Genomic DNA, 17,604 nt, shown 5'->3' with positions numbered 1-17,604 from the left:
TACCAGGTAGAGTAGAAGGCACATACCAGGTAGAGTATAAGGCACATACCAGGTAGAGTAGAAGGCACATACCAGGTAGAGTATAAGGCACATACCAGGTAGAGTAGAAGGCACATACCAGGTAGAGTAGAAGGCACATACCAGGTAGAGTATAAAGCACATACCAGGTAGAGTATAAAGCACATACCAGGTAGAGTATAAAGCACATACCAGGTAGAGTATAAGGCACATACCAGGTAGAGTAGAAGGCACATACCAGGTAGAGTAGAAGGCACATACCAGGTAGAGTATAAGGCACATACCAGGTAGAGTAGAAGGCACATACCAGGTAGAGTAGAAGGCACATACCAGGTAGAGTATAAAGCACATACCAGGTAGAGTATAAGGCACATACCAGGTAGAGTAGAAGGCACATACCAGGTAGAGTAGAAGGCACATACCAGGTAGAGTATAAGGCACATACCAGGTAGAGTAGAAGGCACATACCAGGTAGAGTAGAAGGCACATACCAGGTAGAGTATAAGGCACATACCAGGTAGAGTATAAGGCACATACCAGCAAACCGCATAGACTGTTGGGGCTCCTGGAGATGTGCTACCAATGTTCATTCAAGGAGAAAGTGCATGTCAGTTCTGCCGATTGCTTGCCATTTTTAATTTTCCTCAATATTTTTCTTCAAATAGAAGTACTGTAACAATTTACATGATATATTTGGCCTCATGTCAAAGCAAACCAAATCTCTCTCTCCTTTTTAAGGATTAGACCTGGAATGCTACTAACTGCCGGGGATTTAGTCTGCTGAATGCGTGCCGGAGCTTGCCTTGCCTCAGCCTTGTTTGACTTCCAAAGCTCTCCTCTCCTCCCCTTTTTTTCATGTGACAGATACTACCTATGTCTGCAGCTGAGGGATGACATGCTGTCAGGTCGACTGCCGTGCTCGTTCGTCACCCACGCCCTACTGGGTTCCTATACGGTTCAAGCGGAGCTCGGCGACCATGATCAGGACGAGCATGGCTCTGACTATGTCAGCGATTTCCATTTTGCACCCAATCAAACTCGCGAACTGGAGGAGAGAGTGATGGAGCTCCATCGAAGCTACAAGTACAACTCGACACGCTGGTGTCAATCTAATTTCTATCCACCAAACAATAAATCTGTAATCTCCTTTTTTTTTATCTCTTAATGAGTTTCTCATGTTTCAAAATACTTCATCACAGTGGCGTGCCATCATTCTTTTACAAAGTTAAGGATTTAGTTTTGAAAACTGTACATTTAAGACACCAAGAAGGTTCTTCTCCCCGTGTGCAAGATTAGACATGTATAAATGAAGACTGCAAACATGGAGAGCTGTCCCTTGCCACATCGCGCTTCGACTGTCGCAGCTTCACTTCATTATTCACTTACCCTCATTCATAATCATTGCTGGTTAGGGGTTGACTGTTATTAGTCAATAAATATGCAAATTTTAGCAAATTTTACTTATTTTTGGTCTAAATTAAGCATTTTCAAGCATAAAAATGGCTAAATGAACTAAAATACAAATATAAGGCATTCAGAAAACATTGCCAAACACATTGTGATATGTAATACTCTACACTTGTCACCAGGTGTCAGTAATGTTACATTACGTTCCACTGATGAGACAATAGCCACCGCAGGAAGTACGAAACCGGACGTTTCCCAATGCGAACACGTGAGTTTATATTATGTCTTATTTTCTATGATTATGTCTACAATATTGGGTAATAAGACTATAAAGGTAAAGGAAATGGTTTAATTCATCTTGAACATGCACACAAATAGCACTGGAGCACATCACATAACACAACACAACACAACATCAAATAACACAACTGACAATTGCGCACGTCCAAGAAGGAGTAGCAAAGCTTATTTCATCCTACCGCTCATCCGTTTCACCCCAGTTGCACGCACAACCGACTTAATGATGGTAATACATGAAATAGTTGACAGACACAGTGAGTACAGACAATGTACCCACCAAAAATGAAGAGTTTGCAGTCAATGCAAGGCTGGTTAGACGCAGCATCGTACGTGCACAGTGGTTCACGTGTCTTCTTCCTTGTACTGTTTCTTGAAATCGCTCATTGTAGTGCATTGAGTTCCTTACTCAACCCGTTACGCAACTTAATTCCACACAGAAATGCTGAAGGGTTTTAGTGTTGCCCGTGCATAGAAGTGTTTTAGCTTCTATTTAGCTTCCAAGAGGTCATAGTTCTCTTTTGTTGAGAAGAATTGTTTTATGTTTTTGGCTATCATGTTATTGTTTGCTTTATGCATAGTTTTAGCTGTTTGAAAGTTTACCAGATCAGCAAATTGTAATAATTGTGATTTTAGGAATAAAGGGTTTGCATTATGGATCATCCTAACTGACCTGTTTTGTAGCAGAGTTAGTGAGTGATGTGTACACTACATCTCCACACAATACGTTAGATATGCTCATGCCAGAGAGCAGCAGATTGTATGGAGTTATTATTTTGATTTATTCAGTATTGAGGTATTTCTTGCCACTTTATGTTGTATGTTTTTAATGTAAGATGACTACAGGTGTTATTTCATGTCTAGAAGGTCATAAACAGGTTTTCTATGTTCTAACTATGAAAATATTTCATTTATAAATAAGGACTCTTACTTTGTGGAAATTCACTTTCCGCAATAAACGAGGGATGACTGTATGTTGTTGACAGATGTTTCTACCCACAGGGGTATGACTCCAGCAGAGGCTGAAATTAACTTCCTGGAGAATGCAAAGAAGTTGTCCATGTATGGGGTGGACCTGCACCATGCTAAGGTTTGCATTGACTTAGAAAGACCAGCGGGGTTTTTTTCAGTTGTGCAAAAATCATTTTTGACTTTTTCTGTGTCATTTCTGCTACAGGATTCGGAAGGGATCGACATTATGTTGGGTGTCTGCGCCAACGGCCTGCTGGTGTACCGTGATAGGCTGAGGATCAACCGCTTTGCTTGGCCAAAGATCCTTAAGATCTCCTACAAGAGGAGCAACTTTTACATTAAGATACGACCTGGAGAGGTATACCCCCTGCTGAATAATTAAAAGGACTCCACTTAGCATATTAGTTGAATAGCATTTATCAGTGTCAAAAACACCGCTCCAGTGACTCGGGTAGTCTGACAGCAGCGCTCCATGTCACCATGTCACTTCAAAAACATGTCTTCATACGTCCCGAGCAGATGGCTCATGATCAAATCATTCACCAATTACTAATTGATTTGCTCCTCTGTAAGGCAGCGCTATTGATTTTCCTCCCTGCTGAGCATCACTGTGTTAGGCTGCCTGCATCACGGCCAATCAAGTGACAGCCGCACAGTGAGCCTGTGACTGGGCCAAAGAAAGAGTCCCTTCAGGAGAGCTGTGGCAGCTGCGCTCATGAAAACCCCCCTCCCAAAGCCTCAACATACATCACCTTTTGGATCATTTTACATCAATATTTTTCTCCAGTTTCTTGTTCATTTCAATGCCTGGTAGAACTAAAGGTACATTAGTTTGAACAAATATAACGATGACAACAAAAACAGCTGAATAGGCAACTACTAAACAGACTTTGTATGCCTTCATTTGAGGCTCTTCCTGGAACTTTCTCATTGACGATAGACTCCAGCGCTACAACCAAATATATTGCTCTTATTTTTTTAATACAATTTGAAAACCTTTTCAATTGTGTGATCATTGACTACTTCTCTGACCGCAACGCGGTCCGACCAGGAAGAAAGGTGAAACAGAAAGAATAGCCATTACAACACTACACAGTAAGCAGTTAGCATGTTTTTACACTTCTGCACACTGAACTAATAAGACATGTGAATATAATCTGACACTATCAATCAAAATGGAGCATTATTATCTTTGTCAAGATGGAATTCATTATATTTTAGTATTTTAGCTGTCAAAAATAACTAATTTATTCCATTCTGTTCAAATTGTTAGCGTAATTAAGGCATGCGCATCATGTCAAGCCACACCTCTCCGTTATGACGGCAGATGGTGGCGTAGTGTAGTGTCCCCACACCGTCACAGTCTGATGCTCTTTTAGAACTTTATTCTGACCTGAACATAAAATACATATCGTGTGTGTGTCCCCAACCCACAAACACGTGTCTAGTCCTTCTCAAAACGACACTTCCTCATTGTCAGTAGACAACAACGAGGTGCATTCATGGACACTCTGAAAATCACAACGTGTTTATTACGCGTATATGTGTGGTCTAAATAAACAGAAAGACAAGTGGATATTCCTATCTGTCAGTAACGCAATTTGCTGCATTTAAGAGTGCTTGGAAATCCAAGAAAATACATCTTTACTCAAAACATGTGACTACTTAAATTCCTTGGTGTCCTTGAATGCAGCTCCTCGTGTCTTGTAATAAAACGGGTATAAGTGTGATTCAAATGTTCTGCTACTATTAGAGAGACAAGTGTTAGGCAAATAGACGTGCGTGCTATCTTTTAGCTTGAGTGCAATTTTCATTCGGAGCTGTTAACATACAAATCATGCATCTTGTCAGTTAATAAAATACTGTAAAAATGGACATATTTCACACATAGTTGCAAATGGTGATTAATCATGATTAATTATTTTGAAAACTGTGATTCATTTCATTATTTTTTCTAATAATTTGAGAGCTCTAATTTTATTTAAGAACCCCAACTACTGCTCAACTTCCACTCACCTTGTTCCGTTTGCTCCCCCCTCTAGTATGAGCAGTTTGAAAGCACTATTGGTTTTAAGCTTCCCAACCACAGAGCTGCCAAAAGGCTGTGGAAAGTCTGCATTGAGCATCACACCTTCTTCCGGTAAGAATAAATATTCGTCTGTCCTGGAAAAGCTTGGTTTGCCATAATTGTTGCTGATCCAACTCTTCTGGCAAACCAAGCGTTTCCATTTGTGCATTTTTACCCTTCACGGTCCTGCATTGTCATGTGACAGCAGTGTCTTTAGTTGTCCCCCAGGCACCGGTAATGTTAAAGTATGCTAATGAAAGGGAGACTGTGGAAAAGGTAATGAGATTACAAATGGATCTTTAAGCACTGAAGTTCTTTTATTATAAATTGACTAGCATTCTGTACCTGATGAACACAACTGGTCTAAACCACAGAGGAAATTAAAGAATATGCAGTTTTCAATATAAAACACAATGTGCAGTTTAAAATAGTTTGGCTTAGGAGCTGAAATCCGCTGGGAAAACTGACTTGATTTCCAGCTCCAGTGCCCCCTTTGTTCTGCTGCCTTTTTGCAAGGGACGTTAAAAGAAACGTTTTTTGAATAAACTTTCTGCCTTCACAGGTTGGTTTCTCCAGAGCCTCCTCCCAAGGGCTTCTTGGTAATGGGCTCAAAGTTCCGATACAGTGGAAGAACGCAGGCTCAAACCAGACAGGCCAGTGCTCTCATAGACAGGCCCGCTCCACACTTTGAACGATCCACCAGCAAAAGATACCTGCTCTCTAGAAGTTTGGATGGAGGTAATCGCCACTGCATGATCCCATTAGATAAGTATTGGGTGCAAGCCTTGTACTATCTTGCACAATACAGCTTTTACTGTTGAGACAATTCTGCTCCCGTTACCAGCAGAGTTCTCCCGGCCGGTGTCAGCCATGTGTGAGAATCACGATGGCCTCTTCCACCACAGCGTGAGTGAACAGCGTCATCTCCACAGCCCATCTGTGGATGAGCAGGAGACTGAGCTGGAGCCCAGTTTGGAACAAGACGAGGAGGATTTGGACCAGGAGCAGGGCCAGGAGACTGAAAGGGACGAAAACCAGAACGGAAATGTTACTCCGAGCAAGAAGAAAGAAATTATGGTACCCCAGAATTCCTTTTGACTTTTTGTGAATTTTCCTCACAGACAGCAGCTGATGCACTACTGAAATGACTTCTCAGGGCAGCGAGGACACAGCGCAATGCCAGGCTTTGCTTTGCTGGATTTACTATTTACTAACTCCCTCCTTTCACTTCTGTTTCTACTGCAGCACTAATAAATCCCACTTTATAGTGTTCCCCTCATGCTGAAAAGTTCTAACTCAGGCCAAGTCTTCTGTCCCTAACATGGGTTTTCTTGTTTTTCCCTGCTGGACAAAAGGATGAGGCTGGATCACCAGCGGGCATTAAACAGGAGGTACATTGCCTGGTGATGTGGTCTCTGCCTGTCTGCCTGCTCGTGTCCTGGGGTGCTGTGATTTGGGGTCTTGTAAAAAACAGCACTTTGGAGCCCCACCAAAAACAAATTCTGATACAGAGACCTTAGAATTGTCATTATCACCCCACCCCTCAAACCCCTCTCATGGTGCCCCTGTTCGTAGCCTTTACCTGATGGCCATTTTGCACTGAATTGGCCTGTATGTGTACGTTTTCTCTCTTGCTTCCCTTCCTCCCGACACTCTAAAGTGTTTTTGTTGTTGTCCCAGGATATATTTATGGAATTTAATACTAGATTTACATATGCTGTCCATATGTGTTACCCCATAGCATGTCACCTGGGATGCATTTTATAACACAAACATAAGTGACACACGGCCTAATTTAGCCTTTCTTTCTATCTGCCTGCCTTTTTCCTTTCCTCCTGCATTTCCTGACCCTGCACTCTTCGCTTCTTTCAACTATCATATTTGTCCATTGTCCTTCCCCAACCCAGCTGTGTCAATTGGAGCAGGACGCCACTCCCCGGCAAAAACAGGAGGTACAGATTCCTGTCTGCAACGCTTGTGCTGCCTGTGTCTTAATGCCGCATTATGTTTTGTGTGCATGCGACCTTTGCACGCTTCCACTTCCACACAGACATTAAAGAGACTGGTCAGCCGTGAGCACAATATACGGTACTTACACCTTTGTAGGTTCGAGCTCTGTTGCTAGTTTTCACTAGCTTGTGATTAGAAGAGTACTATCTCTGACAAGGGGACTGTATCACCAACGTTTGCTCAATATACACTGCCTGGCCAAAAAAACTCATATACTAATATTTTATTGGACCGCCTTGAGCTTTGATTATGTCTCTTGTTTCCACAAGCTTCTGCAACATCACAGAGTTGTTTCTGTCCATAGTTGCATCCATTTTTTTTTTTTTTGCTAAGATCTTGTATTGTATTGATTCTCCAGCAAATCCCGAAGACTCTTAACGGGGTTCAGGTCTGGACTCTCTGGTGGCCAGCCCACAAAACAACGAACCACTCTTTCACAATTTGAACTCGATGAATCCTGCCTGGCACTGTCATGTTGGAATATGCTCGTGCCATCAGAGAAGAAAGAATCCATTGATGGAATGACCTGGCCATACAGTATAGTCAGGTAGTCAGCTGACCTCATTGTTTGGGCACATGCCATTGCTGAACCTAGACCTGACCAACTGCAGCAGATCAGCAGACCTTGTCGTGTTATATTATTCCTTTTACTCTATTTTCTGCGCTGCGTTTTTTTTTTTTTATGTGCGAACAGCCATAAAAAATGAGCACGGAATTCAATTATTTTTCGGGTTATTTGTTTTAGACTGCAGACTGTCACGCACATGTGGGCGAGTGCTGTCCAGCGTTGGCTACATGAGCTGCCGTTTGACTGATGATCACATCGTAAGCCTCAAAAACTCACCATTATACTTCAAATGCCGTATTAAATTAAAGCTTTTTAGCATGCTACCCTGGTGAGATATTTTTCATGGCATGTTTTGCAGGGTGCAAAATTTCTATCACTCTCACACACAGCAGGTACGTCTGTGTTTGGTTTCCCACACCTGCGCGGTGTGGGCGGGTGACGCTCGCTACAGGTTGCATGCTGCAATAGCGCGAGCCAGAGGTGTCGCTGAGCGAACAGGCTTAGAGGCACAAACTGAACTAAACAAAATGCATACCTGGAGTGCAGAGAACCATACAAGCGTATTTAAGGGTAAAATGTGTGCCAAGTACGAAAAATGCGTACATGTTCGTAGGTCTGTTGCAGCAACCCTAACCCAATTCGCTGAGTTAAATCCAGGTGGTGACCATTTTTTGGCCAGTTAGCGTGTGTGTGTGTGTATATACTCCAAATATATACACCAAATATAGAACTATCTAGCAGTCATTTTCATACATACTTGGAGACTGTCATAAGGTCTATGTGCACGCACAAATCTCTACACTGCGATTGCAAATCCTGCCATGACACAGTCCACAAACATCCTTTACATCTTTCTGATGTAGGCTTGTCTCCTTTGCTCTTCTTTGTCTTTCTCCCTCCACATAATGCCTCCAGTTTCTGGATAAGTCGCAGGATGTCTTGCTAAAGCACCAAGCCAGTATCAATGAGCTGAAACGAGCCCTGAGGGAGCCCAACAGCAAGCTGATGAGCCGTGAGAAGCGTCTGTCAGCAACCTCGCCACCCGGCACACCGGATAAAAAAGCTGTGAGTTGGAAATAAGGGTGTTTTTAACACCATTGTTGACACACTGTCAATATCTCAAATTCAGTGACCTGTGATCCTTTTTTCCTGTCAAAGTGTATTCATATTCCAGTCTGGCCACTCTCTGGCAGCCCATATTTCTGTCTGTTGAGAAATCCTTGTCAATTTTTTGAATAATTCAAGATGTATTTTGGCTGCCTGCATGCAGTTCACATGCAGACATCTGATTGGCAAAGTCACACGGTGTAAAGACAGGCCTTTTCTCCAATTTACACACAAATAGAATGATTAAGATGTGGGAGTCTTTTGTCAATATAGTCTATTACATTTCACAGCAACGAACTAACTTTGTGATACAGTACCTGGACAGTATCTGAGAAGTACTTGACTTGACAAGTGTCCTTGAGCAAGGCCGTCAACTTCTAACTGCCCCGATTCCTCAGTCATCAGTGACTGATGAATGCTGATCCAAAAGTGACAAGCGTGCCTGTGTTGGAACACTTTGTATTGGTTTTTGACTTGAAATGTGACATTGTAATGTGGAGTTCTTTGGCCAGTAGCAGCGAGCAAGTTACCTTGTTTGTGGTGGTTTATACTTGTGTTTGAGATGTGTACTATTTAGATGACCTTGAGAACTGCAGAAAATCCTGTCATTTTCAGTAGTTGTATTTATCTTTACTGGTTCCCCACAGGTTTCATCTTTGCCATGAAAAATCAGGACTTTTGATGTTATTTCGGAACCATGCTGAGAGCAGATTTGGGCAGTAAGACAGCATTGCTGTCATTATTGATTTATTTCCAGAAAATGATTTCAGATTGTTAGACAATGAGTTTAGCACCGCAGAATAGCAAACATTTTTTGCAGCAGAAAATGGAATCTAGTTTGTGTGTTGTTATTCCGCGGGCGAGCGCTGGGCAACGTTGAGCAGTGAGCAACGTTCCTGTCGAAAACAGACCGAGGAGATTTAGTGGAACTCGTAAATCTGATGGAGTTGCATGAAACAGTCCTGGTCATGGTTTATTTGTTTCAGATATGCAAAGTACTAAATGTAATTTAGGTTTGTTGTTGTTATGGAAGGTGTCAGGACTCAGGATTGCGTTTCAAAGTTGTTTCGGTTTCCTGAGAATTGTTAGCACGTAATGTTTTTGCATTATTTTTCTCTTGCATGAGTCTGGTTTATTATATTTCAACCCAGCCAAAGTACTAATGGCTGCTCTTCCATCTCTTCCAACCTTCCTCTTGCCGGCCAGTTGGGGGGCCGAGCAGTGGCAGCAGACCCCATTAACAGCCTGTCTGTTGAGGGGTTCATCCAGAAGAATCTGGCGACTTCACCTGAGGTTGAATATTTCTCAGATTTTCCTCTTTTGTGATGATGTGTCACCATTCATAACATCACAATACTATGATAAAATCACTCCACCTCTGATCTTACGGAGGGACATTTGGCCTGTATCTGAATGCATGTTTCTCAAGATATCATTGATCATGGAGATTTGATAATGTGTTGCAGTTATGCTGGGCATGTCTAACTTTGTTTAATCTATACCAACGTAGGGCTCTGAGGAGTGGGTATTGATTGAAAAACAACACCATGACTGGAAAGTGAAAGAAAATAACTCTCCCACATCTGATTTCTCCTGGGAGAAAAAACAACAGGAAAAAGTGATACACAATGCCAAGATGATGCATATTGAGGTGACAGGGTCTGACAGAAAAGAAATGAAAAGCCACATTGATGAATTTCCATCAACAAAATCAGCCAGAGAGGCAGCTATGTTTTCTGAGCAGTGGCCCACTAGCAAAGGTCGTTTTGAGATTCAATTATTGGCAAATGCGGACTTGTCTCAAGACAAATCTCCAAGAAAACCATCTGAAGCCCCAAGCTCTGTGCCAAAGGACAATGTGTCCGTGGTCTCACACCAGATGAAGGAATATATGGCTTCAAAGCCGAGAAAAAAGAGGAGACCCCAGAGCCTAAACATAGGAATGCCTCCAGAGCTTGTCTCTGGGAAAGGGGAAAGCGATTCTACTGCAGAGGAAAACGAGGACTCAGATGATAATACAGAAAAACCATCTGAAACAGGATATTATTGTCAATCAGCAGCAATGGAGTTGGTGAAAGTTAATCGGGAACCAGAAAAGAGTGAGGCCTTCAGGGCCTATGAAGACAGCAAGGAGAACAAAGTGGCAGGAGAATGGCAGGAAGTTTTCCATCAAGATGCAGAACAACTTAGGAAGCCAGAACCGGTTGGCCCAGCAGAAATAAATGGACCAGGCAAAGTAGACCATGATATCTCATTTTCAAGTGTAAAAGGGGAGGGCGTAATTAAGATAAGGGGAAAGGGCTTTATTGACAATAAAGAGCTAGCAGAGGTAAAACTGCGACAGGTCAGGACGCATGAGAGAAAGATAAGTACTTCTGGAGCAGAGGATATTGAAGGTCTTCTGGGAGACAGACGTCAGAGGACGTCTCTCCACCGGTTGTCAGGCGGCCATCAGTCAGAAATAACCAGGATTGTTCCTCTCAAGCCAGAGCGGTCAAAGAGCATAGCATGTAAGGATGACAGGGACAAGACCGGACAGGCTGAGCTAACACGCAGTGTAAGAAGAGAATACCGCTGGTCGGTTGGCTCTCCAGAGGGAACCTCAGACCTCAACTGGACTGACATCTCTACGCTCCATCCAGCATTTGAAACCGATATGGAGAGCATCACTAAGCAAGAGCATTCGGATGAAAGCTATCAGTCCTCAGAAAGTCACATCTTTGCCTCGAAGAACTCATCACTTCCCAAAACGATACCTCCAGCCCCACCAGTGAAAACCCAGAAGGCCAGAGAATCGGGACTCATACTACGCAACAGCCGGAATGTGGTCAGAGAGCCGAGCCTGGAAGCAGTCAAGAAGAGACATTCGGTAACTGTTGGCATCTCTGCTACTCAGTCATTGGAATTATAGCATCGCATGAGCTTCAGACTTGCATGGCATTTTTATTTTTCCTCTTTTTTCAGTGCCTTTCATTGCATCCATATTTACAGTGTGTGAAGAGTAGTTGGAATTATACCTTACCTCCATCTTGGTAGCCCATTAAAACCTATGACTGTATTTGCCCCCATCATACATTGCACCCTACCTGCCAAAGCTGTGCAGTTCGTCATCGGCTGTGAATTTTGGACATTCCCAAGGGAAACCATTGTTGTCATCATGTTTTAACTTTTATTTCATGACCATTTTTCGTTATTTTTCTGGTTTGCAGTCATTGTATTTCCTTACTACTCAACCCTTATTTTTTTCAGCTACAGTTGAACCATTTTCTTGTGTCCCATTTTTGGTTCTTTTATCATTTTTCTCATCGGTACCTGTCTGTGGTGGCATCACAAAATCGCGCCAAAAAGCCAAAGACTGAACAAGACAATGCTTGTGGACCTCGTACTTCCTGTCTCGAAAGATATACTTCAATCTTGCGAGCTGTGCCAATGTCTTGCGTAACTTGCGGCAGTTCGACCTTTGGATTTTGTCTTTCAAGTTTGCGCTGTCGAAGAAAAGGCTCATATTTTATCGCTCTACTGGGTTTTTCATTTTCCATGTCATTGTCAAGCTGGATCACCATATTATTTGCATTCTATTTGCATATCATCCCAAACAGAAAACAAAAATGTGCCTAAGATGGGGTAAAAATCATTGCTATTCATTAATTTGTCACAGAAAACCACCAAGTTGAATGATGTGTTAAATTGGTTATGGCACAGTTCACTGAAGAATAACATTAAATGGAATCAAGATGAAAAAAAATGTTTTATTTTGCAGAGAGGTATTCATCTACAGTATGTTTCTCCTTACCTCGATAAAACGCTAATAGTGGTTCCTCTGTTGAAAGCCCAGCAGGCAGTCAGCAGATCGACCCACAGCTCAGATTTCAGGGCGACTAAATGGTGGTATTTTGCGGCTAAACTTTAAGACATTGCGAGTAAATTTTTAATCTCGCGGATGTGCAACCAGTTAATTTGCCAGTTGTATTTTATTACTATTGAATACTTTTTGTTGCTGACAAACGTTTGCTCCACACTTCAGCCCAGAATGTGAAAATGAACTAGTTTGCCACGTTACACGTTACTGAACAACACTCTCAGAAACGTAACTTCCAACATCAAATTAAAAGCACAAAACAAATACAGACTCACCATTGGCATGGTCCTGGAGTTTCTTCTCCAGAGAAAAGATTGTTAAGTCGTCGTTTTATGTGGGTGACGGGCAGTGTGCTAGCATGAATTTACTTGACACGGAACAAAATATGAACAGTAGCTCTCAACACAGAAATAATGTCATCAAAGCTAACCTTTATGCATTCACACACATTATCAGCATTTGGAAACATGAAGTTCCTACTAACCTGCGTGCAGAATATCAAACAAGCGAATGGAGTAACACCTCATGCGGGTCCAGTCAACTTCCTGGCTAAAGCTAGCATTAACGTCAGGTCGTTGGTCTATGAAAGAGTACACAGCCTTACATTAGCTGGGTATTTGAGTTGGCCACCGTATTTGCAGTATAAAATATGATTTGTTTGCTGCTTCAATGTTGCCATAAGATTGACGTAATTTATTGTTTTACTTACCTGACTGGTTGGAAGAAGTCCGGCGTAGCGTGTCAAAAACGCGACACTGTATGAGTCACCATGAATCCTGATGTGTTTAATCATGTTAATGATACAGCGTCCTTTGCATAATATGATGGCTTTGAAAATGTTGCACGGCACAGACCGTTCATTTTTTAGCAGAATTTCAGCCAACAAACTTTCCAGCGCCGTCGCACACTGTCCAAATGCTTCCTGCTGCTTCTTCTTCGTTGGTGTTATGTGGCCATTTTTGCCGCTCGGCAGGTTGGTCAATCACCAAATGTAAGGATAGAAATTTTAAAAAATGAACAATTCCAGGAGAATCTGAACGTTAGTCCTGGTTCCCATCGATGCTCCATGCCCAACCCTAGAAATCACATGATGTGCGTTCATTGTAAGGTGAATATGATGCCACCAAAGAGGCCTTCCACAAGCTAGGGACAGAAAGAGGGTGGTTTGAGAAGACCGTTGCTATTTATTGTTCAAGTATTTATCAGTAATACAGTGAAAAGGTGATGTAATTTGAATATTTACTTTGCAAGTTGATTTTGCTGTGTGCTCCTAAACTTTCTGCTTGTGCTCCTAAAATTTTAAGTTAAGGGCCACTAGTGCTCCTAAAAGAAAAAGTTTGTGTGGAGCCCCGGATTTGTGGCTTTCTTCCACTGATGGTATCATAAAGAGCGTGCATGCGCTAGAATGAATGTGAATGAAGTGACTAGTCATCTTGAGTGTTACTCTTATGTGTACTATTGGTTTGAACTGTCATGGCAATGGGACTCCCTGTGAGTGCCAACAAGCGTCAACAGGCAAGCGTCAACTAAATCAGGATCAAACTGGAATCAGGCCGTGTGGCAAAGTATGGCGCTACTACCAACCCAGGAAGTTGATGCTTGGTCATTTTGCTGGATGGAACTTTCTGTTGAGCATCAATTGTACTTTAATGCGCCTTTTTTGACATGCGACATTTAGAATCATTCTTACTTTTATGCTAAAAATCAGCTTATTGCACAGACTGCATGGCTATTTTGTCATATTTTAAAATCTTTTTTTTCATTTTTGAAGTTTAGCTTGAGTCTGGATATACACACCCCTCAAAAAATAAAGGGAACATTAGAATATTTTGATGAATAGACTATTCAATTTGAAATCTGGGAAGAATGGTGGTGTGGTGCGTAGCACAGTAAGAAGATTCGGCTTTGATTCTCTTTTGGAACATCTCAGTGTGGAGTTTACATGTTCTCCCCTTGTTTCCGTGGGTTTTCTGTGGGTACGTTGGTTTCTTCCCACATCGCAAAAACATGCATGTGAGGCTATTTGGAGACTCTAAATTGTCCATAGTGTGAATGTGAGAGACTGCGCTACTGAAGCAGACAAGCAACTTGTTACAATGTTCTTTTTGTCTGCAGCGGTTCTTCCAGACTTGCCTACTCCCACCTGCATGATGCCAGCCTGTAAGCACAGGCCCCATTCCTGACAGTGGGTTCATCTTCACAGAGTTTTAGCAGAAACATGCACAGCAGTGGCCTGCTGGAGGTCAATATGTATTTGGTAGTGCTCCTTCTGTTCTTTGCAGGTGATAGCAGTACATGTACTGCTTTTGCCTGGGTGGCCCTCCTGTGCTCCCCCCCACCTTTTTTCTGGTATACTGACCTGTTTCCCAGTATTTTATCTATACTCCTGGCATTGTGGTGGGAGATATAGCAAACCTACTGGCCATGGCCTGTATGGATGTATCATCCCGGAGGAAGTGAACTACAGCAGGTGAATAGATTGACAATTGGTCTTCGCTGGACTGGTTGATATCCTTGAAGTGTGTTCCCTTTATTTTTGACAGATTTTTTTCCCATTCATGCACAATCTTGCTGTTTGGGTATGTGCATATCGATTTGCTCCATGTGCATTTCTTCACCAAACTTCAGGTTTAGTTTGCGTTCATCTACTAGTGAACTTGAATGTTTGGATCCCAGTCAGTGATGGAATGCGTGTTTGTTTAAGGGCCTCAATCAACGTCAGCTTGTCTTAAAGTGCTCTTTCTTCTGCTTCCACCTGCAGGAGCCAGTCCCTGCTCCCTTTGTTTGTGATGAGCCATTCACTGATTCCAAGGTTGTTCATTTGTATTCAAACCCATTGTCATTCGCTCCACCCCTCAAATCTACCCCTTGCAGTAAAATTGCACGAGCTTCAAATGACTGCAGACTCCTTTTGTTGACACTAAAATTACTTAAAGTGTTGCTTTTCTCTGACTATTCAGCTGCCGTTTAGAGATGAGCTTGAATCGAATGTGGGTTCAAAGGAGTCCTGTATTTCTGTTGCTGAAATCATCTGTTTTTACTGAAGTTAAAATTGCATCACTATTTGTTCCACATAGGAAATTTAAAATCTATTTGCGATACAAGTATTACTTACATTTGTTTGAAACAAAAGCTTCATTTTAGTTTATTTTTGGCATGTGGTGCTATTTGGCTACAGAAGTTCTATTCACCTACCAACTTGAAGTGTGTTGGCACTTTCAGGATTTAAACTGGTACATGAATCTTTTCCTAATGAGGGATATTACTTTCGTAACCATTGTATTGAATTAAATTTGAGTGAGTTTGAGCTCAAGGAGCCGTAGAGGCAATTTGGATTCAATTATTCACACAAATTCTACTTTCAAAAGGATATTCATAGTGTCTGATCTCTTGAATAGTGACTGAATCTACAGTGAACGTATCAACGGGAAGCCCAGCATGCATGCACCTCTTAAAATTGCATCCATCCCATTCCATATTATCTTCACAATCAGCCTGCAGTTCCATTATCTAAGAGTGGCCACTGTATCTGTACCCCTCCCAGAAGGAGCTCAGTGACAACAAGCCCCAGGCAATTGTAACTCGTGAGGAGGAACCGGAGCGGGACAACTCGGGCTGCATTAGACAGCCCCATTTGGGCATTGAACGCAAGTGTTCCAGCATGACGGTCAGCTCCACATCGAGCTTAGAGGCTGAGGTCGACTTCACGGTCATCACAGACCTCCATCCCTGCATGGACGACATAGCTGAAGGCTTGTCCGATTCAGGAGCGAAGGAGAGGCAGCCCGAGGTGGCACGGGAGGACTTTGAGGAAACATCCAGGTTCTACTCTGCATGTCTCATGGGCTCAAGGGACAAATCTCCCATAGAGAAACTTCCTGAAGAGGGACTGTATCATGAGGTAGACAGATGAATGTTGTCATCCGTCATCGGCATTTCCTCACTGATTCATCCTGCCTGCCTTCCTCTTTCATCATTAATTGTCATTTTCTTAGAATTTTGGTGCGTTTTGTCAGTGTTTTGTCTGGGTTGATTTGTGGAGCCGCTGTTATTTTTTCTTTTTACTGCATAATCCATTTCATTATTATTTCATCAATCATTCTTTTGTTGGAATCGCAATATGAATTGCAATAAATGACTGATTTTGAAAATAAGCACTCAGTTTTCCATGACTATACAAGTATACCCTCAGACACGCTCATTGCGAAGCACAACTTGACTCTTGGTGTTGTTTTTCACAGCCCCCCGTGGCAAAGAGAGACGCCAGTGCTGTGAGCATGGCCCAGATGCTTAAAAGGGCCGACTCCAAGACAGAGTCTCACACTAATGGATCAGAGGTTCAAATGAATATTATCAACGTCTCACCACAGGTAAATCAACAACGGTATTACACAATCTATGTCTTTTACTATTTTCTTACTACTGTTGTCCCTGCTGATTCATTAGATTGCGACCCAATGAATCTAAATGAATATAAACATGTTTTGGATAGTCTCTGGCCGTGGTGTTGACCGAACGCCTTCAAAGGTGCCACCGTATCTTTGTAGTATTAGTACAACTGTTTGATACTGTGTGTATCTGCAGCAATCGAAGGATGACGTCATATATTGGCAACATGTCTTGTGTTGATATTATTGCACCAGCAGAGGGAGACAACACCTTTGTTTCTCAACAACAGCATGGGGACGTTGACTGCTGCAGGATGCTTGCCTATTTGCACTGAAAGAACTATTGAGTTGGAGGATGATCTTAAACAATACACATATAATGTCCTGACATTTTTAGTATAGTCCATATACTGTACATAGATCCTTATGTCTCAATAAGAGATGTATGGGCATAATACCTCCATTGCAATACATGGGTTGTAACCACTATTCGGTCTCAGCAAAGAAAATGCTCAGTTTATTTATACAGAGAGGTATTGATTGAACAGTATATGGTAGAGCAGCACTGCACCATACTTGCAGTGACATTTCTACTTTTGCCACAGGAATGTAAAGGCATTAGAAGTATTAGAAACACTTCTCTGACCTTTGCTTAATTGAACTTAGGCTCAAGATGCGAGGGGTCACAGGAATGCGTCTGAAGCGCATCAAGCCATTTTCTGCTCAGGTTGGATGTGGCAGACTTTTAGATGGAAAGGAGGAATACGTCCTTTCTTGAGTGCATGGTGTTGAGTAGTAGTACTAGTACACAAAGATGACCCTGGCAAGCTCTTGATCTGCGGCGCAGTTATGAAAGGGGTTTTTATTCATCAGAGGAAAGAATTCTGCAAGCATCCACTTTAGTTGACAT

At 42.2% G+C, this 17,604-nt stretch overlaps 1 protein-coding gene across 11 annotated transcripts in view; it reads left to right on the top strand.

Annotated features, from left to right (window-relative positions):
* Positions 1-17,604, top strand: part of LOC129185897 (band 4.1-like protein 1) — a 66,739-nt gene that overhangs the window by 43,569 nt on the left and 5,566 nt on the right. For 3 of the 11 annotated variants that reach the window (XM_054783525.1, XM_054783528.1, XM_054783523.1), the window contains exons 7-19: positions 883-1,101; positions 2,725-3,052; positions 4,737-4,834; positions 5,325-5,500; positions 5,607-5,839; positions 6,118-6,153; positions 6,670-6,714; positions 8,256-8,405; positions 9,654-9,740; positions 9,958-11,316; positions 15,068-15,118; positions 15,851-16,207; positions 16,548-16,676. In XM_054783525.1, coding sequence (XP_054639500.1) covers positions 883-1,101; positions 2,725-3,052; positions 4,737-4,834; positions 5,325-5,500; positions 5,607-5,839; positions 6,118-6,153; positions 6,670-6,714; positions 8,256-8,405; positions 9,654-9,740; positions 9,958-11,316; positions 15,068-15,118; positions 15,851-16,207; positions 16,548-16,676 — 3,268 coding nt within the window. The remainder of the gene's footprint in view (positions 1-882; positions 1,102-2,724; positions 3,053-4,736; positions 4,835-5,324; positions 5,501-5,606; positions 5,840-6,117; positions 6,154-6,669; positions 6,715-8,255; positions 8,406-9,653; positions 9,741-9,957; positions 11,317-15,067; positions 15,119-15,850; positions 16,208-16,547; positions 16,677-17,604) is intronic. The other 8 variants (XM_054783532.1, XM_054783534.1, XM_054783527.1 and 5 more) reach the window with 7 other exon arrangements.

Source organism: Dunckerocampus dactyliophorus, chromosome 8 (genome assembly GCF_027744805.1).
Source record: "Dunckerocampus dactyliophorus isolate RoL2022-P2 chromosome 8, RoL_Ddac_1.1, whole genome shotgun sequence".
Taxonomy (NCBI): Eukaryota; Metazoa; Chordata; class Actinopteri; order Syngnathiformes; family Syngnathidae; genus Dunckerocampus; species Dunckerocampus dactyliophorus.
This window is presented reverse-complemented; position numbering and strand designations above follow the sequence as displayed.